The sequence below is a fragment of the Gobio gobio genome, assembly GCF_949357685.1.
Source record: "Gobio gobio genome assembly, chromosome: 18".
In the NCBI taxonomy this organism is placed as follows: domain Eukaryota; kingdom Metazoa; phylum Chordata; class Actinopteri; order Cypriniformes; family Gobionidae; genus Gobio; species Gobio gobio.
The window spans coordinates 38,811,077-38,838,250 of NC_137111.1; the positions used below are offsets into that span (position 1 = coordinate 38,811,077).

Below are 27,174 nucleotides of genomic sequence, written 5' to 3' on the forward strand. Positions count from 1 at the left end.
GTGCCATTCAGTAGTGATCACTGTAGATCGGCAGTCTTTACTCTTGAGGACTGAAGAGGTTCTGCTCGATCATCTTCACTAAAATTGTCTGGGTCTGATTCGGGCTCAAATTGGTATGGTGTTATTGACGCCATTGTTTCTAATACTACCCAAAGTGTAGAATAAAGGTAAAATATATGAAAAATAATGCAATTTTTTAAAAACGAAGCATGAACACATGTTACAGTGCACCCCACAAACACAATCAAGCCTTCGAAAGAATGTGTTTTACCACCCCTTTAAAATCCCCATCAGCTCAAAAAGGTCTATTTCTGAAAGAACATTAATTCAAAGTACCAACTGTGTAATGAAACTGATATCTCTTCCTGGAAACACTCTTCTGATTTTACAGTGTTTTTGTTACACATTACATGTACTTACTATAACAGTAAATTATTAACCTTATAGTAGACTGGGACCCACTTTATATTAGGTGGCCTTAACTACTATGTACTAAAATTTGAATTAATCATTTGATACAATGCACTTATTGTGTACATACATGTTTTTACATTGTACTTACATTTTTAAAAATACCTGCATGTAATTACATCTGTAATTAATTTCTGTAGTTTGTAATTACACAGTTGGCACTTCCCTTACACCAAACCCTACCCTTAAACTTACCCATACCACCACACCTGTCCTTAACTTTACCCGTATCCCACCTCAATATCAGCAAAAGTGTTTTGCAATACAATTTGAACACAGTAAGTACATTGTACTTATTTTTTGATGTAAGTACGTAGTAGTTAAGTCCACCTAATATAAAGTGGGGCCGTAGACTGAGATTACTCAGTACTTGTATGTATAATTTTCCTGTAAATATAACGCCTAAAAAAAAATGAAACCCTCTTTCTCTCTCTGATGCATTGATGCAGGTGTCCTGCATTGGGCATGATTGGGAAGACATTCCAGATTTTCTTGGGGCGAAATATGGTGAATTGGCAAGAAGATTAGATCTCAGCTTCAACCAACTGAGGTAAGTTACCTTTTGTCTGAGTGTAACTCTTAACAGGCCATTATAATAGGAGGTCCACGATGATGGAAGACAACAATGGCATGTATGGCACCTATTATGCACACACTGGATTCCCATATAGATCTGAGGAGGGTGAGACATCATGTTTTTCCCTCTAGGTTTTGCAACAGGGTTATGGCCCACTTTATCCTCTCTGTAAAGATGGAGAATAACCATTATAGGTAGTTTTCACACCTGTTGTGTTTTTGATTTTGTACTTCCTTTTTGGTGTACTTCTGTTTTTAGTACCCTTCTGTTAGGACCTTTAAGATGCTGTTGACCACAGAGAATTCATATCATATTTGTCTATTGAGTATGTAATATCAGACTCCCTTTGCCTACAGAAAAAAGCTTGAGTTGGTTGAGAAAGTTCTCGTGTGAAGGATGTTTCTATCATGTGAAACATTCTAGAACATTGTCGAAAATGACAGGATCCCAACCGCATACAACATCTCTGACTCAATCTACCTGTCGCGCGCACAGTCACACCTCTGCATTAAGTGCAATTTAATACATGCATTATGTGCATTACATCGTCAGCCGTGTCATCGAGACATCAGAGAGCGGCGGGTACAGTAGCGGCGTGCCATGCTGTGGCCAGATAAAAAGCCTGATCAATAAATGTGACATGTTAATGCTGAGCAAATAGAATAAAAGATTCCTTTGACAGGACATGAAGAAGCACCTTGTGGCAGCTGGGGAGGGGGATGCCATTTCACCAGCAGGACTAGCAAAGCTGATCTGACAACTAAAAGAGAGGAGATGATGGTTATAAGGTGCCTTTGTTTCAGACTTCTTTTCTTGACCTGTCAGGCCTTGAAGGACTCTGAATGGGCCTCTTTTTGTCATGTGAAAATTGTCGTCTTGAGGCAGTTATCTGTGCTGAAAATGTGGATTCTTCTATTTAATTGATTCGCTTTGCACTGGAGTCTGTCACATTAATAATTGCCAAATCCTGTGCTGCTTCAATGTGTCGCACATAAATGTACGCTTATCGGCGCATTAATATTCCTAATGAGCATTTGTGAATGGCGACCTGGCATTCGTTGAACGCTGTAGAACCCAGAATTATCTATGTTTAGGTATACAATTTTATGTAATTTTGCATCATGCACCAAATTTGGTCAACTGTCATGTGCATAAATTATATAAAATGCTATAATGAACAGATATATGATCAAGACTGAAGGAATCGGTACAACTAGTCCATCTTTGGATTCATGAGTGAGTAGTTTGTTTTGTGCTGTGTTTGTTCTTTATTGCAATGCTACTCATTGCATCAGCTTCAACCGTAATGCTTCCTGATAGTTTCACCATACACATAGTAGCATTGCTTGCACTGTGGTTTATTGCCTTTGTTGAACCGTTATGCTATCATCAAATCATTTATTACTTTTATGTGTAAGATAATTACCAGAATAGTTGGGAACATCGATAGCCTATTAATGGGAATGCTCAGTTTCATTGTCTTTCCGTTAAAACCCTGCATGACTTACATTACCAATGCACTGACGTGCACACAGACGAGTGAGGTTTTTCACCACTTATGTTTCGGACTAACCCCAGTCTTGTTCACTCAGAATCACACTGTCAATAAAGATGATATTTGGGAACAAGGCTTGTCAGCAGAAAGCCCCCCTCTCTGACATCTGTACGTATATCAAATGCGGAATGTTAAAGCTGGCTCTGAAATAATTTTTTTTATACCACTTCACAGAGTCTTTGAGCAGAACAGAAGGTTCTGTTACTGGAGCTGTTTTGGTCATATGCTTTGTAGGGGTTAGGGTTACATTCAGTGTGAAATTTAATTTATAAAGAGGCATGTGATCAGAATAAAGTGAGGATGTGGCCTACAGTCAGGATTTCACTGCCTCTTCAGCCATGTTCACACAAAGACCCCACAGTAAGAAGTTAATAGACAGACATCCTGCCCTCTAGCATGAGGACTTAAATATGTGAACATGACAAAGTGATGGAAAGGTTCTTTCATTGTCCTCAGGGCTGCCACAAGACAATTTAGGTCATCTAGAAATGAGCGTTTATCCTGGATGGGTCACGGTAGTTGACTAGCCGTCTGTTTTAGATTCTTAGGTTTTATTTAATTAGCTTTTTAGTGGCAGTTTGCAAGGTAAATCCCTTTCTGAGAAGTCTTGTAAAGAGATACTCCACCTAAAAATGAAAATTATGTCATTGTTCATTTACATGTTCTTCTGTGGAAATAACAGAATTGCATTTTTCTTTTCATTTAGTAAAAATCAATGGGGTCCAGTGTTGTTTGGTTTCCAGCGTTTTTCAAAATATCTTTTTATGTTCCATGGAAGACAGGTTTAGAACCACATGAGGGTGAATAAATGACAGAAGTTTCATGGGTGGGGTATCCCTTTAATATACCCTTTAATGCACTGCTGTTGCCATGAATGTTGCATTGCACTGCTTGTCAATCAAAAAAAGAGTTCAGATTTAAAAGGTGTGTCAAGAGAAGACCTCTGCGTCCTGTTCCTTCTGTGTCCTGTTCCTTCCATCCATATTTTTTCGAAACAAGCCTTATTCACTTATAAAAAGGGACAGTTCACTCAAAAATTAAAGATCTGTTATCATTTGACACTCTACCAATTCTCAGACTGCCAAATTCATTGTAAATGTATCATAATGTATATTTAACTATATTTTATGTTGTATCTGTGAAAGGAAAATTAATTTGAGCCATTGTTTTGAGAATATTCGGTAAGCAGACAAAGTAGTCACAGATACACTGATGTACCACAGTGCAAAAACATTGAGTGCATTCACAGGCTATGTTACCTGATGTGAGAGGTGTCAGAGAGAATATTTGCAAACACGCATGTAAAATCACATTCGGTTTATCACACTTTTCGCTAGGTGCCTTTTGTGTGGTTTTAACGTTGAGTTGGTGTGAAGGTGACATGTTACCTTTGGTATTAGATCATAGACAGGAGGAGTAATCCCAGGTTGGGGATTGCTGTCAAAGTGTCCCCTCCAGTGTCCTAGACATGCATGGCTTTGTGGGAAGTGGATGGTGAAAGCAAAGGGAATGTTATTGTCTTGTCTGGTCCTGTCCAGACGAGGGGTAAATATGATGGCCCTCAGTCATGCAGAGGTACAAAGCGGCCGTGAATTCCTCTCTCCCCGGTGTCACTTTCGGTCTGCGAGGTCCGACAGTCTGTCTGTCATCAGATTCAGTTTATTACGCCACCTTACATATGAGCCAACAGCCAAATCAAGGAGAATATATTTCAAAGAGAAACCGTTATAAGTTGTATAAACCTCCAAACATCCAACAGAATTTAAAATGATTCTCCTAAAAACACAGCTGGACAGAAGTTATTTTGAAATTAAGAGACGGCTGTAGTTATCATCCAATGCATAAGAGTTTCCACATTAACTCAAACAAAAACCAGTGCTCACCTGCGTATATGTCTTGAAGGCAAATCAAATATGCTAACTTGCATTTTCAAATAGAGCCACTTTCAAATGCAGACAGCCTGTCACATTGAGATGCAAGTAGTCTGATGAAAACGGAACAAAGAAGACAAAGTACGGTGGCTGGGTACACCGAGAAATGAAATATAACCTTGTATGGACTGTCAGCAACGTCGTTTTATATTCATATCTAAAGCACATTATAGTATTACACTCCAGCTCATGCTTCACTCATCTGTCTCTCTTCATTCGTCATGGGCGAGACTTTGTCTTTCAAGCCCCCGCGCGCCAACACCAGAAGGCTCCTGTTAATTGACAAATGAGAGCCTGCGACATGAAGTGCTCCCTCAACATCAGAGCAAGGTGGAGTCTCCTTTTTGATGGGGCTATTATTGGCATAAGCCAGTAAAACGCATCACTCTCCTCCAAAATGAGAAGTGACAACGGTAGAAGGGCCTGTCATTGTCTTCCGGGTGTGTTCAATCTGCGGCTGTGCCAGTATGTAGATAAAATGTCAGTTAAGAGTACGAGGGAGAAACTGTCGAAATGAAGTCGTCAAATCACTTAGCTCGCCGAGGGTATGGAAATTGATGCTTTCGTAGAAATGAGAATTTTCCATATCTGATCTATCAGACTTATTTAGCACTAATTTTTGGGAACAGCCCTGACTGTTTGGCTTGCATTAGAAGAGGATGCTGCCTTTTTTTAGCCCCCCTGTCTGGTTTGTTAGACGAGCGCAAGTGGCAGAAATGAAATTTATGCATTTCCATTCAGAGCGTCGCTCTTATATATCAACTATGAAGCAATAAAATCTCATTTAATTTCTCTGAGCAAATTTGTACCTCTGTGATTGCTTCAAGAGGGGATGAGCTGACAGGCACAATTGTGAGAATACAGAGAAACCATTTTGGATGCATTATAGTTGACATGTTTGTTACTTGGTGCTTTGCTAATGGATAATTTAAATAAGTTTAGTCTGGGGTTTTTGTGCGTCTTTGTTCCACCGTGAAGATATGACCCAGTTATTCTGAAGGAAATTATTTCGAGGTCAAAGTAAACATGACATTAAACGAAAGAGAGAATCTTCTTGACCGAAATCACCGTATATTTTTGAGCCTGACCTGTATCGGCATCATTCTTTCATGAAATCTCTGATTTATGCTTTGTTGTGCGCTAGTCATTAAATACATGGACTTTAAAAGTTCAACTTTAGTCGGATTAATAGCAGTAATTTAAGTATCGCACCAGTCAGACTAACAGACCTAGCTTTGTCCAGAATGTATACACAATAATCAGACTACTGTAGGCCTCTGGGTTGTGCTTTTGCTGCGAAAGACATCCATGATCTGCCATGTGTATCCTTTTAAATATTACATATTGTGTTGTGTACTTGGACAGACGGACTTTAGCTCAACTACGCAAAACCCACTGTAGCTCGATTGTGTAACTCACTGGCATATTCTCGTAGTGTTATTTAGTTCCAGTTATTATTCATCTTTGCTATTTTCTTTTTCAACAGCAACAAGAATGGTTGTCCTCGTCTTGTCTTGGTATTTCCAGCCGTTTCTAATGTAGATGGCCTTAAATTGAGGAGCCACACGTCCTCGCCTCTTTTGCGTGGCAGTTTTTTCCTGCTCTATGTGTAAACAGATCTGTATTTGATTGCCCCGGGAAGAGTAAAATCCAGTTGATGTGCAATATTTATGCGCCCGCCACAACAGGCGCTGTCTTCTGTCCGGCTGGCCAACAAGAGGGGAACATCAAGTCCTACCAAATTAGTTTTGAAAAGTTCTTGCGGGCAAATCATGCTTTCTGTATTTTGGTAAGATGACAATCTTATATCTGATAAAAAACATTTTTCTTCCACACGTTACTGCCAAACCGCAGCAATATGGTGTTCATTTAGAGGTCTGTCCTTCTGTCCCGTCTGGCTGGCAGAAGTTAAAGCCCAGGTATGAACGCACAGACTGATGCTAGTGTTTGGACATGAACCGCAGGTTTATGAACCCACTAAATAAGAAAAGCTTTCAAGATGCTTACTTGTACATGTTGTTATAACAAGATGTCTCTAAATCTCATTTCTAATGTAACTTTCCAGGAACATTCTGTGTTTGAGTGGTGGAAAGGTCTCTGCTTTGTCAAACGATCACTAATCACCCTGTGTTTATCTCACAAACCACCTAGATTGTAAATGTCAGTTCTGACTGCTGACTTGTGTACTTTGGTTTTGAAATAATGCTCTCAAGACTGCTGCTCTGACATCTCAAATAAATGAATGGCTTCATTGTTGTAGATGTTTATTCCAAAAAAAAAATCCAGTTAAGTACGAAATGATTTTGTGTGACGTTCCAATTTCGTCTTTACCTATCGGAAATCCCAATAAATATTCGGCAGCCTGATGCCAAAAAAATCGCTCTATTCCACGAGTGCAGTCTCAACCGTAGCATAAATCACAGTTCCGCTGTTACGGAGCAACAAAAGAGACCTGATGGCAAAAGAATTATCTTTAAATCATTATCAACATTTCCATCAGCCAAATATCTTTTCAAACACGCTGCAAGGCCCCTCCAGGCACATCTCAAACCGTTGGTCTTGAATTGAAGGGAACATCTTTATGTTCTCTTTTTGTTCAAATTAAATATATATTGGGCACGGGCGTCATTCTCTCTATAACTGCATCCCTGTTTTATTGTATACCCGAAGACGGATGGTGTGCCTGTGACATAGTGATTTACAGGCCCTCAGTTTTCTGTGGCAGGGCTTTAGAGAGGAGAGCTGACATCCAGCCAGCACTTTGGAGGGGTAGAATAAAAGCTGACGTTTTATTGGCTTTAAGGAAGAGAGAATAGGAAGGCCGGTCACACAGGGGAGAATAATAGTTTCTGTACTTTATTTTTCTCAGGCCCTGCCAGCTGTCACAGAGCCCCCCAAAAACGGAGGGGAAATTTATAGGGTATTATTTAGAGACATGTCAGCGGTAATGACTACAGCTATGATTTCAATTATCACCCACTAAATGTAGCTTAATTCACTGTGTTGGTGAACCTAATGAGTGAGTCTGACATCATTTTTCAAAAACTCGATACTGTGCTATTTTAATATTTTATGTTGACCGTTGGTTTAATTTTCCTCCCTCACGTTTGGCATCGAGGAAGGGTCGGTCCCTCATGGGCTGTTGTACTGTCAGCGTTATGTAGTTCAAAGTCTTCCCAGGGATATATTTTTCCATTGACAGAAATCCAATTAGTTTTAGTACACAGTCTGGCTGAATAAAAAGGCTCTTAAAATCTACAATATGTTTCCTTAGCGCTTTAGCAGAGCACAAACCCAGTGATGGATTTTTATAGCCTGACCTGATGGGGCCCTGCATGGCAGACATGCCTGACTCCCTTCCTCTGTTTTGACATGTTTAGAAACAAACGAGTTAGACATCATTCTCTCTTCGCTCTCGAAAGCGCTCCGTCAATATCGCTGCACGTTTAGCTTCTCATTCATGTTGATTGATTATCGTAAAAGTTAATCCACAAATGGCTTTAACATCATGCTAATGAAGAAGGATGTTTAATGCATCGCTGACATGTTTAGTAAGGCGGTATTCTGATGCATGGTTGACCTGTGACGGGAGCGCTGGGCTGCAACCAACGACTGGCATCTGGGCTGCTGGTATGAACCCAGCAACAGGTCTAACGTTAAATCTGTGTTAGTTTGTGGTTCGCTGCCAGTTTATGTCCTTTATCACGCAAAGCCATCTTCCTGATTAATGATGTAAGCAACTCGGAGGCATGGAACTTATTAGTGCTTTGAAGCAAAAAAAGAGTCTGCCATACTTTAACTTCCCCCTGGACGTTTCCCAAAGGGAGAGAGAGGGGGGAAAAAAGAAGGTTAGCAGTTTGGAAATGGAACAAAGGATTCCCTCTCGGTACTATCCTCTCAATGTGCTTGCTCCATGACACTTTGTCTCCCACAGTGTCTCCTAGCAAGCCTGTTCTGAAAAGCGAAGACAGATACGCTGGCTTTATCTTGCCAAGATTTGAAAAGAAGATTGTAGCGCCTTCTTATGTTTTGAAGTTTAGGGGCAGTTCCTCTAGCAGGCGCTGTGATAAATGTTAACACTGTGTGAATTTGTCCAGCCACCATAAAACACACTATGAACCCTGTCATTAGGAATTTACTCCTCCAAGCACTCATCGTTATTAGAAAATATTTGTCGTAACAGTTGCTGCCCAGAATAATAAGTCAGCCTCAGTGTTATGATTTCTGTTAAACAGTGGTGTGCCACCTGGAGAGTGATGAACTAGAGGGTACTATCCAAATCGCTTGCTTTGCAAACGTGCACCATCCCAGTTTTTTTTTTCTCTTGGCCGGCATACCAAAACCATACAGGGGTTTAAACAGCTGCTGCAGATTTTGAACACAGCTGCAACACATTTCCCCCACACATTTAGAGCTTTTTCACAGCTAAAACACGTAACAACTATGTGTGTCCTTAAAAAAGGCAGGTTTGTGCTGCACGGTACATTGAATGGAAAATAATATGCATTTTTAATAATTGGTGCATCATAATCATCTTTTTTATTACAGTTTCAGTTTTGTGATCTAATCAGTTAGCAGCTCACATTTTTCATATTTTATATAAGCTGCTGGAATATTTTTCTGTTAATTATATTGATTACAATCTCAGCAATTAATCAGGTCTGAATGTTGAATTAATTTTACATGGATGATGTTTAACAACTTTTTTTTTGTTGCACACTATGGACCGTACATAATTTTTTCTTGAAAACGCTGAAAGTTTGGTATTTTATTTATTTATTTATGTATTAATTTTAACAGTACAGAACAATTGAACATCATTGCATTATATATTTAAAATGCCAAATTAATTATAATTAAAAGGATTCTTTTGACTAATGATATTCACAACATTTTTATATTGTTAATTAATTGTATGTATTGTAATCACATACGTTTTTAAACTACTGTTAATATTGTTTCTTTTTTATAGTTATATATCTAAAATTCAGTCAACATACTATTATGTGATTAAGTTATCATACATTATGACATGCAAAATGCATAAGATTTAAAGTCAATATATTACGACTGCCGCACTTCTTTGACATACTTGAAATCAGCCAGCATCTGAGATGGCAGTTTTTTAAAAAGTTTTTTAATGGCCATCAGATACAAAACTTATGCCACTAAATAGTATTGATCATGAACATGAATTTAGAATGATTTAACTTGAATAAACTTTACTGGAGTAACAATACAAATATACATTGTTGGAAGGTTTACTACACTGTAAAAAGTGGTATGTGCTATTTACTTAAAAAAAATATGGTAACAATATTACACATGGGCCTAATATTTTTGAGTAGTTTTTAAGGCTTGGTTTCTTTAATGGAATCTACCTGAATAAATACAAATGTAAATGTAAAATCTCTGATGTAAAATATCCTAAATTATTTAGTCTATGAAACAATTAATTTAGTATGTTTTAGTCAAATGTGCTTATTTATTTTAAGTTGACTTTAAAAAAAGGGTATAAATTACACTATAAAACATAATAAATTGACTTTACTTAGAAAAAGTGAGGAAACCGATTGCCTTAAAATTTTCAAGTAAAGTAGAGTATTATTTTTTTGTCGGCTAAACTTAACAAAATTTGTACAGAAAACTTGTTAATGAAGTATACTTAACTCAAAATTATTAGTTATGTTAACTTGTTATTAGTGCTCACATTACTAGGAAAATATTAGGAAACCGATTGCCTTAAAATTCTCAAGTAAGCTGAACTTAAAAAAATAAGTGAAGACAAAAAGCAACAACTGAACTCCATTCAACACTTATTTATTACTTATCAATAGTCTACAGGTACTAAAAACAATTAAGTAAGCATTACTTAATTGCATTAAGCTGTTCTTACTTCAACTTAATTCTATCTGGGATCTGAGGAAGTGTAGCCTACTCCCAGAGTGCATTGTGGCATGAATAAATTAATTGCTTCGTTTTACTATTTTTAGCTTTATTTTACTATTTGTCTATTTGATAAAAAAATCCCTGTTACCATTGTTGTGTTTTGCATGCTGAATGTTGAAGTCTGTGTGTGACACACTCAAGCATGGTCGAATTATATTGTGACAAATATAGAGGGATTATATCAACTCAATAGAATGGTTATGCCATAAATATTAGCAAAAATAATGTTAAAAGATCATTATTTGACATTAAATATAGTTATGTTATACATCGTTAATTGACAAATATTATTTATATATATATATATATATATATATATATATATATATATATATATATATATATATATATATATATATATATATATATATATATATATATATATATATATATATATATATATATATATATATATATATATATATATATATATACATATACATATATACATATTACTTCCCTTCTTTTGAAATCATACAACTATGATTTCTTGTTGCATTGCTGAATTAATAGGAAGTTAATTACTATAATATGAATGAAGTTCCAAGTGTCCAACCAAAGGGAACACTAATCACAATTGTGGTGAGAGGAAGTGGAGGAAATGAGTGATAAGTCTATACAAAATTGCACCACCTCAAAAACACTTTGCCCGACCGTCCGCCTGCTTGTTTTTTTGCTTTGGCAAAATGGTACTCAAACCAGTCAAGTAATGTTTACTTGAGTTTTCTAAGTAACGAAGGCATAGCATGCAAATAGTTCAGATTACTTAATTGTTTTAAGTAAGTTCAACAAATTATTGGACATTAAGTAAAGTTTACTTAAAAAGTCTTAGTAAGAACAACTGTTGGATTTTACAGTGGAAATGACCTGTTTATATTTGACTTTGAGTTACGTTATACAATTTATAGACTGTATGCTGCTAGCACAGCACAGCACAAGCAGAAACAAACTGGTTATTGCACTGGCATTAGCAAAGTTATTGCTCATTGAACAAAGCAACATGCTTTATAATATTAGTATACATGCAGTTATCCACAACCTTAACCATAAGATCTACTCTACTGCACAATGTTAACGGTCAAAACGTCAACATAAAGAAACTTTTTCAAATGTCAAACATAACTGAACATTAAACATTAACAGATGTTTCCCTTCACTCAAAAACACATACAATAACACTTAATTTCAATATTAACTTTCCATTTCCAGCCATATGCAAAGCATGCTGGGAACTAACAATGGTGTCTCTAAAAAAAACTGCACTATTGGGCTAATTCTCTAATTGGTAGCCTTTTTTCCCTTAATTTTATCAACTTAATCGGTTCCTCAATTCAAGCCTCAAAATTGTTTAAATTTTCTTATAAAATTGGAAAATGTTTCTCTTGTTTTTTTTTGTTTTGTGAAATGTTCTCAATATTTTCTATACAACACTGAACCACAATTTTATTAAGAAAATATACACAATTTATTTTGTAAAAATTACAAGACCCGTGGTTCATTTTTTACAGTGTACCTTTTACCCATATACCACATCCTGGTAAAAAAAAAAAAAATAGTCACATCAGTCACCTATGAGGCAAACAGATATTGTTTACATCTCAGGCAGGAGTCTGCTATTATCTGGATATTTGGTGGTGTTTAAGGCATTTTCCCCCTCGGCTCTGAGACTGCTTTGGTCCTGAGTAAAGAGTTGTCTTTTTGTGTCTGGGTCTGTCTTCAGAGTCTGTTTCAGAACTGAGAGAGCGTGAGGCTTCAAAATGCCTAACATAGGCGGAGAGGGAGGAGGCAGGATATCCTCATGAGCCTACTTTCTCAGACAGACAGCCTAGACTGCCCCTACATCGGCAGTATGCGTCTGATCTGAGGAGAGTTTGTGAGTCAATAAGATAAAGGGGTTCAGGTGCAATCCCTTTAACGGACCTTGCTGCAAGAGCCCTCGCTGGCACTGAAGGGAAGGAAGAGATTTCATAGACCTGTGACATGGACTGTCTGTTCCTGTCAGCTCTTGGTTTAGAAAAAATTACATATTCATAGTTTCACAACATAGTGAGCTGCCTACTACCCTACATAGTCATCTCTCTTCTAAGGCAGCATCCTAATCATGGTTTTGCTTCAGAACCCAGATTTTACTTAGGAACCAACACGTACCAAAAACGTAGGCTTACCCAAATGTGATTTGAGGCTGTATGTGTTCTAAAGACAATGTATGAATTCCTGAAAAGAATGTTCTTAGAAATCACAGTAAATACCCTCTTAAAGTTAGGATAAACTCCACCCAAAATGCCCAAAAGTATTTTTTCCCCCAAATATTAAGCATTACAACATAACCTTAGCTACAAATACATATTAGTTTCTATCTGCACAAATACTGGCATGCCTTTGACAAATAATGTAAAATGCAAAACTGTAACTCTTGACTAGGGAGCTCAAGAAAGATGGAGCACAAATCAATGCAATAGACCGCTTCATCCTGAGACACATTAAAGCAACTATTTAAAATACATGGCACATTAAACGCAAACTCGCGTCAAGCCAGTCGCAATGGAAATTGTGTGTATGTTTATTACATTTATTACAATAATTTGCTAACCGTGCCCTGTGAGATATTTTTTGAGTTGATCAGCAAGTTTTCTGTACCTCCATACAATCAGATAACCGTACGCCTGCCATTTTCTTCTTAAGAAAAACAAATAAGTTGTTCTTAATATATTTGAGAATTCCACTTATGAATGATCTTATGAACACATTTCTAAGAAGATTTTCATGAATTTGGCCCCTGGGTCATATTTTCTTTTACTTTGAGAGCTACTTATTAGAACTTATTCTGTAGATGTAACACCCATCAAACAGAGGTCTAGGCCGAAGAAAGTTCTACCTCCTTGTGTTTGAACTGCGCTTCTGTGCTTTCAGCCCTCGATAAGACCATGCTGAGGACATTATGGCTTCAAAGCTTGTCATTCAGTGTAAAGAATTGGGTGCTTTGAGCTGTTTGGGGTGCGACGTTGTGTTTCACTTCGCCATGTCAGTGTGTTAGAAAGTTCAATACATGTTGCTCTGTTTTTCTTGAATCATTTGTAGAGTTTGATTCAGTGCAATATGAAGAATAATATAGTGGAGTTGCATCTTGATTTATTTCGAAAGGCCATTACTGCCTAGAAATAAGTCATGCTGTGCAGTGTGCATCACTAGGTCATTTTGCGAAGTTACACATCATGACCCAAACATCTTAGTCCAGCTTGCTAGAGATATAAATGCCGTGTTCTCTCTATAGAATTGTAGTCACAACCGGTTGGTGGTGTGTTGCAAATGTGGATCCTTCGACAGGCCAGGCAGGCAGTTTAAATTAATTATTAGCTTTATAGCAGCCCCTCAGGCCGTGCTGAGGCAGCTGAGCCCTAAAGGGGGCTAATCCGGCCCTGCTTTACAGAAAATCAATGCTGGCCTTTGGTGTTGGCATGCCATCCGGGTAGGGGGACACATGTCAGATAACTCCTGATTTTTTCATGAGGTGTGTTTTGAAGTTGTAAAACCAATGGGAGGTAGCTGGAGGTGCTAAAAATGAAAAGAATATCCGGAAGCTACGAAACGACGGCCAGATTTCTTATGAGGGCGTGACAAGTATTAATGAAACATGCAGAATGAATAAGGTAAAAATGGAATTTTGCTTGAACTGCGGGTGATTGGAATTGGCGTGGTATCGGATGACAGTATATTGAGTTTCGCTTCACTCTGCTCATAACTCAGCCTCTTATTTTATGTTTAGAATCTCTGTACTTCTGTTGCTAAATCATTTATTAAGAAGGAGAGGATCTTTTCTCTTCACTTAGAGGTTACTGTTGGATGACTTGTTAGTGCCATTTTGCAGTTGCTAAAGTAACTGTCTGAAATGATAATGCATTTCATAATGTGCTGCATTGCATTACCACTTTCTCTGTGGAAGAGAGTGCTTTCACTGTTTCATCAGACTAAACTTCTGCTGGCATAATCTCTGGATCAAACGTACATGGAAATACTATTACATCAAACATTTAGTCAGGAGTGATTTGCGATTCATGTGAAAGTCAAACAGGAGACCATGAAAGTGTCTAATGTGTTAAGAGTTCCATTTTTAAAGGGATTTCACACAAAAAAAGAAAAATCTGTTTCATTTCTTCTGTGGAATGCAAAATGAGTTATTTACAGCAGATGTCAAAGCTGCTCTTTTCCATATAATGACTTGCATTCTGGTCTGTTTCTCAATCAGAGCCTATTATATGGTTTTAGAAGATAGTAGTTGAGTCGTACTGTTTTTATGATGCTTTTTGTCCTATGTGGATCTTGACAGTCACTGGCCACTTTCATTGAATGAGACAGAGTAGCATGGACATTCTTCTAAATGTCTTTTTTGTGTTCCACAGAAGAAAGTCATAGGGTTTGTAATGACATGAGGGCGAATAAATGATACGCCCAACCCTTTTATAGGGGTTATAACAAGAGACAGTTACAACTGTATTCATATGCGTATCACTTTATTCATGAGTGCTCTTATCCAACTGTCCACTTCAGGTAGACAGATCTTCAATCTGAGTTTTAAGCTTTGAGCCCCCACCCTCAAATCTGACTTGTGTTCATTGAGAGGTGTTATTTCTCATCCTGCCCTTCTCTCGCCGTGCTGAAAGCGTTCTGGCTGAAGCTCCTGTGGAGGTGCTGTTATTCTTTGGACACATGCGGTGGATGTTTCTCCCAGCGGCTCAGCAAGAGGCCTCTCGTTATCTCAGGGGAAGCCCTCCAGCGCATCTGAGGGGGAGCATCCTCTCAAATCCCAAACGAGGGTTCACTACATCCCCTCCTCACCCCACCTCTCTTCACACTCACTACCCCCACCGACCTGGACACCTCCTGCATCTCTAATCCCTACACACACTGTTTGGTTTTCCTCAGTGTGTGTCTGCCCATCAGTAGCAAGAATGAACAGACGGAAATTTGTGTAACCCCCCCCCCCCCCTTTCTCTTCAGGTGAAAGGTGACATGTTGAAGGTTGTGCACTCTTCCGAATTGCCTTTTAGATTCCAAAAGATACCATGGTGGCAGAAAATGTTGGATCAATTATATTCCTCTGTTGTCATCCACCGTAAATTCTGTTAAATGTTATTACAATTCAAATTCGATATGTGTATGTATGTATATATTTCACAGGGTTTCCGTGGGGTCTTAAAAAGTACAAAAAAAGTCTTAAATTGCAAAATCAACTTTTTAAGCCTTAAAAAGTCATAAATTCCCTGAAGTATTACGTTCTAGGTCTTAAATAATTTTAAACGGGTCTTAATTTTCCTACGTCCATGTTACGCTACCTCTAATGCTCATTGAAATTCTTCCGCAGCGCTTTAGAGAGTGTGTGTGTGTGTTTTATTTTTATTCTGAGGTGTTGAAGTTCTTTCTTTCGCTTTTTATATTGCAGCCAATCAGCTTTCATGTTATTGGCGGGAGTCTCTTTCGGATTGTACCACAGACACAAAGGTTGAATCCGAAATCGCCCCCTTTTAGCTTAAAAAGCGTTTTAGCTCGTAACTTCATGAAATATCCATAGATCATAGATGGCCCATCATTTATTATTTTACAGCACATTCTCATTATTAAAAAGAGCCAAAATTCACCGTAATTCGTCACTTATATCTATCTATTGATATTCCTCCGCGAAACCGGAAACACTTGTTTGGAAAGGTTTTTGGACGCTCGGCTAGACAAAAAGGCTACCTTGGTAACTTTTGATTACTTATGCTATCACCACAACATTTTATCCAAAAAAGAATTGTCCTCTTATCTTATTTCCTTTCTGAGTTATTGCATGTCAAATAAGAAAGATATGTAAAAACACCCTTGAGTGCACTTTTTTTTTGTCTTTTATCAACAGTTTCTCAGCATGAGAATGTCCAAATGTAATGATTTTTCATTTTCAAAAATTGTAAAAGGTTTTCTATCAAACAATACCAACCATTTGACTATAGTTTTGGAGTTATGAGTCTTTACTTTTGTGTATGCCACTCTAAAAATGCCTTCATGGCCTAAAGGGTTAAATAAAGGTTAAAGAGAATGAATAAATCACAGATTTGTGATTTTATTGATTTTATTACATTTTACAAAATGTCCCTATTTTTCTGGAATTGGGGTTGTATATTAATATAAATATTACATATAAATATTTCTCAAATAGCATTGTAGATTTTGCTGTAGTGTCGGAATAGGAAATTGTATTTCTATTATCAGGTTTTTATATCAACTAATGAAATTTTGGAATCATGACAACAACAGTTAAAAGCAAAGAAAAATCTTGAAGCAATTTCTAAGCCTTGGCGTCTCGATCCATTTGCCCACATTGATGGTCTTGGATCAACTCTGTATTCACATTAAGCACATCTAAATAATGTTCCTTTGTTTCAACATGAAGACAAATATCATCGCCTGCCCTTGTTCATGCACATTATTATGTGCTAGTCCCTTTAGAGTGGAAAGCTGGAACTGATGCATTATCCTAGTGAATCCATCTTTCACCCAACACAATGAATAATGGAGAAATGTGACACAAGCCAAAAAAGAGAAGGGGAAAGACTCATGAATGGAATTAAGGGGAATGATGCAACAAGGCTCTCCATCTAGAGCACTGCGGCCCATAGATCATTTTATATTTAACTGAAACTAGAAGAGCTTTGGATATTAAACAGGACTTTGAGTTTGTTCAGCTGGGCCTCTTCCTCCACATTCAACTGTGGGCAAAAATATGCGCTTGTCCTCTTTGTGCAGAAATATGCCAGAAGAGTGATGTCATAATTATTTTAATATGGTCCAAAGATGTGATGCTTAATGTTTAGTGACTGGAGTCCATTGAGTGAGTGTGAAGGGTGTCTCTAGGCTTCGATCGGCAACAGAAAGGCAACATTGTTCGCCAGGGACGAGGATAGACACAATAACATATTTCATGAGTGCATGTGAAGTGCTCCCTCACAAAAGGAGATTTTCACCAGATTACAAGTAAGATGAACTGGGCATCTTTTGTGCAGCAGTGCAGTATTGATGAGTTGCCTGGAGCGACTGCTTTGCACTGGGATGGAGAGCGAAGAGACGGAATGGGCCTCACTATTTATAGAATGCTTTTGGAAGAGGCGTAGCTCGTTGGCTTTTAAATTAATATCTTGTTTTCCAAAGCAGATGTGTGAGATTTAGATGTGTAATCAGATTATTTTAATGGCTGTACTTCATCTGCTCTTCATTTTAAAGTTGAAGTGGATAATTTCTCCATTGCTAGAGGCACCAAACAAAATTGCATGAATAATGACGGCTGAAGTTTCAAACTCTCACCAAGTTGCCATTGTTCAGAAAAACGGCTATTCCCGCCCCTAAACTCATACCATTGGTTGAGATGATTCTGGCCCAATCGGGTCCCTAAAACAAGCAGATGTGACAATAGCTAAACCTTTTGCGATATTTTCTAAATGTCGATAAAAAACTTGCAAAATGAATACTGTGACTAAAACTTAATTTTTTTTCATTCCAAAAATCATGGCAACGAATGTTGGTAGGTTTACATATATCCCAGCCACGGCACTAGCCATTATTTTTAATTGAAGGAGACGTAGGCGTGTAATCCAAGCATGGCAAGGAAATCCCTTTATACTCGGTGCCCGGTGTTTCTGGATGTTTCTCCCTCGTATCTTCTTTGAGGCCTTGATAAATTATGGCATTTTCTTTTGTCTTTTTTTAAATAAAGAAATTCGAGAAGAAAGTTTCCATTGCAGGTTTGCGAAACCTTCCTTTTTCAAATTGCCTGAAAAACCACCTCAAAAACAAACTTTTTTGCGATTTAGATGGGAGTTTTTGTGAAATTGACGTGTTTCCATTGGCCGTATTTTCAATTTGCGCAATTTGAAGGGTGATAGAAACACGGCTACTTAGTTTTAAAGGTTTAGTTCACCCAAAAATGAATATTCTGTCATTAATTACTCACCCTCATGTCGTTCGACACCCGTAAGACCTGTGCGAGAATATGACGTAGCGCCGGCGTTCGGGAATCCATGAAATGCACACTTAAGCCCCATTTTGAGAACTACGCCGAGACCTAAAGCACGATCAATGTAGAATCCAACAGCTTAGACACGCGCGTCTTCCTCTGCTTGTAAACAAATCGCTTCTGGGTCATCTGTCCGAACGCCGGATCTGTGTCATATTCTCGCGCATGCGTCGTGGAGGCACACACGGAAGACAATAACAAGTTGGATAAAGGTGTTATTTTGATTTTTTTTTGCGCACAAAAACTATTGTCGTCGCATCGTAAAATTATTGTAGAGCCACTGTGGTGAGATGGACTTTGTAACGACGTGCCTTTTATGGGTCTTGGGAGTATTAATGTACTGAATGCCAATGGAGGCCTATCTGAAGCCTTTCTCAGCCATCAGCTTTCAACAAAAATATCTTCATTTGTGTTCCGAATCGGTCTCACGGGTGTCGAACGACATGAGGGTGAGTAATTAATGACAGAATTTTCATTTTTGGGTGAACTAACCCTTTAAGTAATTTTTGAAGTAAAAAACAAACAAACAAACCTGAAAAAAACCTGAAATAGTAAAATATACTTCATGTGTCTTGTAAAAGGTACTCCAATAGTCTTTGCTTTACTTACAACAAAAATACTTTTTTACAGTGTACAATGTGAAATTTTTTATTTTTTTGTCCTATTATCTAGTAATTTATTAAAAAACACTTAAAATGTATGATACAATAATGTGAATACCTTAGTAAGTTTGCGCTTACATATATTCAAGATATTACTAAGACTACAAACAAGTTTTAAAAGGTTTATCCTTTTCTTTATTGTGGTCACCTTAAGTGTCATTTAACCCAAATAAGTCGATAATAGTTTTGTATTGCTTAAAAGCAAGTTTTAATATCTGTGTTAGTGCATTTGACCATTGCTCTGGATCTCTGTATTTCGAACCCCACCTCTGATTAAACGCTGTAAAGTAGAATTATTCAGTGTATTTATAGTGTATTGCCAGCTTGGCTACAGCGGTAGCATTTAAACGTCCATTTACAAGCTTTTAACTGTCAAGATCCATTGAATTATGGATATTTACTTTGCTCACAGTTCTGCAAACCACCAAAATGACTTTTAATGGTGCAAGTAGTAATACTAATGTTTTCTTATGAGCACCATTATTAGCATATCAGTCCGGTTCCTGAAGAGTTGGCTATTGACTTTTGATGAGGAGCGCACATGTTAAAGGAGATCCAGTAGTTCATAACTCTCCGCTTTACTCGCTGTCATTTTTTTTTTAATGCAGCAGTAGATGAATCCAGAAGAGATTTTGCATCTCTGTAAATCTGACGCTATCGGCCTGTCACTGAAAGTGTTGACTTATAACACCTGGTGCATTTCTCAAAGGCTAAAGCGGCTTGTGCTGTTGACTGGGAAGTCATTTAAGAGGGAGAGGGAGACTTGTTCGAGATGTGCATTTTAATCCTGGTCTGTTTAATGTTCGCCCCTGACAGTCTGAGCCAGACATCATTTTAATGGCATGTACAGTGATAAAGCCAATAAAACGTCAAGATGATTGATAATATGAGCATTATACCAATATGACTTTCCTGTCCGCCTCTCTGCAGCTAGATGATGGTTTCCAAATTGAATTCAGTGTGTGTGCGCGAAAAACAGACAGGGAGTTGTGTATGTATATGTGTGTGCTTATGTGTTTGTGTATGAATATGAAGGTGTTTTTCTTTCGCAAACCTGTATGTTTCTATTACGAAGAATTTGTAGCGGCTTTTCCAACGGCGTCCCACGGCTTGGAACGAACAGCGTCACTTTGACTTAGTGAATGTTTTCTTTGCACTGCCGCTGATAGACGCAAATCTAATGGAAAGCTTTGCATGTCACTGTATCAAATAAGTGGAGGCCCAGGTCCAAAAACTACACAGACATACTTATAAATTAATGAACGCTCTCAATATTTGTCCAAACTGTTTACAGTGAAGCATGGAGAAGCGGCGGTTGGCTGCGTCCCCGAGCGCGGCTCTATGTCTCGGATGGCTGTCACGGCACTGTGTGTGATGTCATGAGATCGGTGTGGGAGGGTTGGACGTTATACAAGCATGGTAAATCACTCATCAGTCATAGATGGTGTTAAAGCGCACATTCAGCGTGACAAACATCTGAAGCGCTCCACCACAAGTTACGGCCAGCGTGTGTTTCATATCAAATACGGCTTATTTACAGACATATCTGAATGGGTTCGAGAGCCTGCAGAGAGCTGAAATATTTATTTCCCCCAACTTTCTGCACTTGTCCAAACATTGTGAGGCAGGTCCTGGCTGGGAGGACTAGGGGAGCCATCTTTCATCCTACGTCTGTGGCTATCTTTAACATTGAGCCATGTTGGTTTCTCTCGAGAGCTTGTGTTGAAACTGCACAGATACTCATGAAGTTTTTCTGAGTGAACTAATCATGATCGGTATACATTTCTGACATTTGTTAATATGTCATTTTCTTCTTTTCATTCAATCCCGGTTCAGTTTTTCAGTTCTGCTTTAAACAGTGTGACAGGTCACTGTAAACATTGGGTGAATAAATATAGTTTGTGCAGTTTTCTTTTTGTATGCTTGAAAAGCAGTGATGAAAAGCTCTTGGCTCAACACAGAAAGCTAATTGACAGTAGTAGTTTCATTGTGAATAAACAGATCTTTTTTTTCCAAGTTATGTGCTCATGACTGACATAGTTTTGACAACATTTCTCTATTTGCTGTCTGTCAGCACATGCTGACCCATGTCCTTAGAAAAGCTTTCCAGGTAAAATCAACCTCTAGCAGCCTTGCCTACGGAGAGCCTTTTTTTGCATTTTATGTAAATAGTGATTGATGGTACATCTTACCTAGTGTGCAGCTTTTGACAAAAAGTATTGATGGGTGCTCTCAGTAAGTGTTAGTGGAGGTGACAGAGCAATCCATTTTAAGATGAATTGCAGCACAAACTCCCTCCATGGCAAAGTCATGGAGTCAGTTTCATCTGCCGTTGAGGGGCTGGCTGCATTCATGAGCGCTTTGCTGTCATTTTCACATCTCAAGGCAGATCACTGTTTTTGAATTTTAAAGTTTGACAAGGACACAGGCAACTGACTCAAATGACAATTTTAGAAAACCAGACATCATGAAGTTACTCATACTTTTAGCTGCTCAAAAAGTGTGATTTGCACATTTCATCTGATATCGTGTTTTTCTTGGCTAAATCCTGACTGGATCATATGGTGGCAGATCACGTGTACTATAAAGCTGTACAAACAGGAAACGTATTACACACTTATTTCATCATTAGTTTACTGAAATCAAACCTTTAGATATTCATGGGTGTTTATTTTATTTGTAACATGCTTTAAGCTGTGTTTTGACAAACCAAAAGTAACTTGCATTTACATTTTCATGCATTTAGCAGATGCTTTTATCCAGAGCAATTTACAAGAAAGCAATGTGTCAATAATATTCATAATATACAATGCCAGGTATGGTATGGTAACGATATGGTAACTAGATTAGGAAGCAAGAAGAGGAGAAATGCAGAGAATAATTATTTTTGTTACTGACAACAGTTATGACTTTTATGACAATTTCAATATTTTTTTTACTGTTTTAAACATTTTAATCATTTTTAATTTAATAATGGACAACTGGTATCCAAAAACTAACAGATGTCAGATTTGATTGAACTAAACAGTCAGTGTTAAATACATTTCCATTGTTAATTGTACATTGTCAAGTTAATGCAATACACAAATCTTAACTAAAGGGTTAGTTCACCCAAAAATGAAAATTCTGTCATTAATTACTTACCCTCATGTCGTTCGACACCCGTAGGACCTCCGTTCGTCTTCGGAACACAAATGAAGATATTTTAGTTGAAATCTGATGGCTCTGAAAGGCCTCCATTGGCACAATGCACCGTTCACTCTCAAGACCCTTAAAAGGTACTAAAGACGTCGTTACAAAGTCACTATAATGTAAAACCAAGGCCAAAACCAATTAATAACATATATTTATATTTATTTTATAAATATTATTTATAAAAAATATAGTCAATTATATTGTGGAATATTACAATTTCACTTTTATGATGTAATATTTGTTTATAATGTAATGTTTATTGAACCAGGAAATGTGACTAAGTGTAACTGGGACATGAATTTACGTATGAATTGAGTACATTTCCTCCTCATTTCAGAACACCATTGCAAGCCACTGATATATATATATATATCTGATATATATGCTATTTCCACTGTCACTTGTGTGGGTAATGACTTTTCTCCCTCTCTTTAAGTGATAAAGTAATAATCATCTACAGCCAATCTAAATATAACCTGTGTTACCATTAAGGCTCATTTAGCCAGTCCATGCTTCCTGCCTGGTGCCTGCATGGTTTGTTTGAGTTGGATGTTGTGAGTGATCCATGCACTGGTCAGTGTTGTGCAAGACTCTGGTCTGGTGACGGATGTACTCACACATTTCCCTAACCTCGCGCACCAAGCAAATACATTTCCCCTAATTGGAACAATCAAGTTAAACTGCTCTCCTTTCTGGCCTTTGTTGACAAATGCAAGAGCGGTGTAGGGCTGCTCGTGAGAAAGGTAAGCTCGAGGTGTAGCTTAAAAGAAACAAGAAGTTCTCTTATGGATCCAGTGCAGACATGGAGTTGACAGAGGCAGATTTTAACAGATGCTTCAAGGGGACCTCAGCCCATGAAATCATGCTGTCCTGGAACTAAAGCCCCACCCTCTAACTGCTGTATAAATAGATTCTCATGACAGGGCAATTCATCTCCAGCCATAAAAACATCAACTTTAAAAGACAGCTTGTAGAGACCTGGCGCTTGTTAAGGCCAGATCAGCAGTGCAGATGCCTGGGATGTAAACTCATGAAGAGAAGATGAATTTGTCTGTCATCCCTGACTTTGACAGTTGTTGTAAATCTGATTCAGGCCTGTGTATGTTTGTGTGGGGTTGATGGGAGGGTGGATAGAAAAGGGAAGAAAATATCTGTGGACTTAAAAATTGAAAACAAGTGGAACATCGAAAGAAATCCCCCTCATACCCGCTGCTGAAGTCCACCTGGGATACGTCCAGGCTTCTTATCCGATGATGTGCTTTGAGCCCATTGTTAAAAGGGAACATTTGGCAGTGATTTTAAAGCCCTATGCTCTCCCCTTCTTTTTCACTCTTGTTATTTTCAAGATGGTGGTCACGTAAGGCGCCCTGGAAAATGAATTGTGGGAGTGTCTGAAGAGCCATTTGCGGCTTGATTGATGGGAGCAGGCGAGCTGTGGTGGCCATTTTCTGTGATCTGCCGCATATGAACCGTGCGTGGCATTCCCCTGGAAACAGTTAAAGTTTTTTAGTGTCGCTGGATTTTAGCAAAGCGCCCCACTTGTCAGTCGATATGTGACAAACTCTCCGAGAAGTAGATTTGATATTATAATGTGACACATTATGAGGTCTGCCTGGAAGCACTAGATTTTCACTACTGAAATGAGTCTAAATCTTCATATTATCTCATATATTATATTATATTATATTATATTATATTATATTATATTATATTATATTATATTATATTATATTATATTATATTATATTATATTATATATTATATTATATTATATTATATTATATTAATTATATTATATTATATTATATTATATTATATTATATTATATTATATTATATTATATTATATTATATAATATAATATTATATTATATTATATTATATTATATTATATTATATTATATTATATATTATATTATATTATATTATATTATATTATATTATATTATATTATATTATATTATATTATATTATATTATATTATATTATATTATATTATATTATATTATATTATATTAATTATATTATATATTATATTATATTATATTATATTATATTAATTATATTAATTATTATATTAATTATATTTATAAAATGAATAATAGTGTTTAATAAATAACAGAAGTAAAATATATCAAATTATGTAAAATGTCAAATAAAACCAGTTTTAAGACATTGTTTATTATTATAATAATTATTCATTATATTTATAAATTCATTGCCTTTCTCAAGGTCACTTATATTTATAATAATAATAATAATAATAATAAATATATTCGAACTAAATGAAATGTATATACATCCTAATTTAACAAACACTAAGGTGAGAAAGTCCTGTTATTTAATTATGAAAGGTGTAGTAAAGATGTGGATGTAGTTACAAGCTTATCTGCTGTTCTTGAAGAGATCATGGGCAGATTGCGTGTGCTTTGATGTTCTCTTATCTTCACCTGGACATTTCCCTCCACTCTTAGTTTTAACTACCTCCATAAAACTGAATCATCACAATGAGCGATCCAGGTTGTCTGCCAGAGTAGTCCTCCTAGAACAATTTCAAGGCACTGTTAAATAGTTAATTGGAAGCGATTACATTTTATATAAACTTATCAATACTGCTTATTTAGCACAAGTGAAATTTCTCACAAAAAGGTGACAAACGTGGGCTGAGAGTTTTCCTTTGATCTGAATTTGCATGCAAATGACTTTTGCCTTGATATGTCAGCCCTTGTCCCGAAGCAAGACGAGGCCTTAAGCCAAAGAGAGAGAGAGTTTTGGGGGAAGGGATGAGTTGGAAGGGGGGTTGAGAGATAGTGGGAGATGTTAATTAGCATGTGGAGGAAAAATGCTTCAGACAAGTGGTAAGTGGCTCCTGATAATGTGGTGACTAAACATTTCCCTCCTCCCTTTTGTCTGTCAGATCCGCAGCTCGGGAGTTAAAACTCCTTTCACCTGAGAGGAAATCAAAGATAATCCAGAGTTTGATGTTGGAAAAAACTTTTCAGTTTCTGGAAAAAGGGGTCACCAAATGTATAGGGCAAAGGGTTTAAGCTGTAAACCCCACACAAAGGCCGCTGACAGCCTGCGTTTCCCTGCGCTTCAGAGGAAAGTCTTTGGGAAGGTCTAAGCACCTTCTCTGTGCATGACTAAACCTATTGAGGGATGGAGAGATAAAGGAACCCACGGCTTAAAATCAAACTTTAATTTTCTATAAAAATAAAATCCACAGGATCAATAGACGAGAAAATGCAAGCTGGCAAAAGTTCGCTATACAGGTGCAAAAAGAGAAGGAACTAAATTTGATTGATTTTTTTTCATGGCTGCTATCTTACAAAAGCTAGTGTTGCCATGGCAATGATGAAAAGAGAGATTATTCAATGTTTACTTACCAGAAATGACATCCTATTCTACTAAACAGGCAGCGTGTTTTGTGATGGACTTAGATTTATTTTTAAGGGTTTTTTTCTGTAGTTGAACAGTAAACTTTAGACAGATTGCCAACCCTGTGGTGTAGGGAAACCAAAGACAACCATTGCATTAGATTTCAGTTGAACTCTTTTATGTTAGTCTTTAGTCTTTAAAGGGATAGTTCACCCAAAGATTCTGGCATCATTTACTCACCCTCAAGTTGTTGCAAACCTGTATGAATTTCTCTCTCCTGCTGAACACAAAAGAAGATATTTTGAAAGAAATTCATACAGGTTTTGAACAACTTGAGGGTGAGTAAATTAAGCCAGAATTTTCTTTTTTGGGTCAACTATCCCTTTAATTCCTTTGTTTGGAAGTAATACAAGACACCAACTTGTAGAAGACACCAACATTTGGGGTTTATTTAGTTGTTTTACATAAAAATGTAATTCTACTTATTTAACTCTTTCTCTCTATTCTCCTGTGTTATGTATGCAGACATGCCACCTCTCCCGGAAGTTCCGGGAGTCTCCCGCATATTGATAGCGGCTCCATGACCCCTGCAGTTTATTCACAATATCCCGGAAATCGAGTATGCGAGAGAGAAGCCCTGTTTCCATCTGGTATTAAGATGCGTTGTGATCAGCCAAGATGCATTACCATTTACACCTGGTAGTAATATGCTTTTCAAAGGCACCTCTTGAAACCAGAATGTTATGTGGCTTACGCAAAATAATATAATATAATATAATATAATATAATATAATATAATATAATATAATATAATATAATATAATATAATATAATATAATATAATATAATATAATATAATATAATATAATATAATATAATATAATATTCTTTTTATTGGGGGGAGGGGGTGGTGTGGGCGCTACCTTCCGGAAATGAGGTTTTGCAGGGTGGGATATGTATATTTATGTATGTATGTAAGTACTTAGAGATAGAAACTTTTGCACACTTGGCAATTCTAATTCTGATTCTTAAAAGTTTGTAGCTTTTGAAAGTCTTAGGAAAGGAGAGACTATAGGTTCTGCTTTGCATTAGCTGCTCATATAACCGTTTAAATGAATGTGTAGGCATGCGTTCATTACATGCATCTAAACAGACCAGGCGTTTTGACTCGCAGGGTCATTCTCAGAATGAGTCTTCCTTTCCTGACTCTGAATAATGACCTTTTCCAACTTCCTCTCTGATAGATTCATGCAACTTCGCTATTGCTTTACTGCACATTTGCTTACCATAAGAATGCAATTTTCAGCCATAAGGTCCCAGGACTTGGCAGGGGACCGGGGGGAAAATGGTCCATTTCTTGCCAAAGCAACAGCCCTGGATGATCTAGAGGTCTGCCCTAGGGGATGGGTTATCCAC

General features: G+C 37.2%; 1 protein-coding gene across 1 annotated transcript in view; it reads left to right on the top strand.

The window, feature by feature from the left end:
* Positions 1-27,174, top strand: part of lrmda (leucine rich melanocyte differentiation associated) — a 339,147-nt gene that overhangs the window by 1,748 nt on the left and 310,225 nt on the right. The window contains exon 2 of the mRNA XM_079842727.1: positions 921-1,021. Coding sequence (XP_079698853.1) covers positions 921-1,021 — 101 coding nt within the window. The remainder of the gene's footprint in view (positions 1-920; positions 1,022-27,174) is intronic.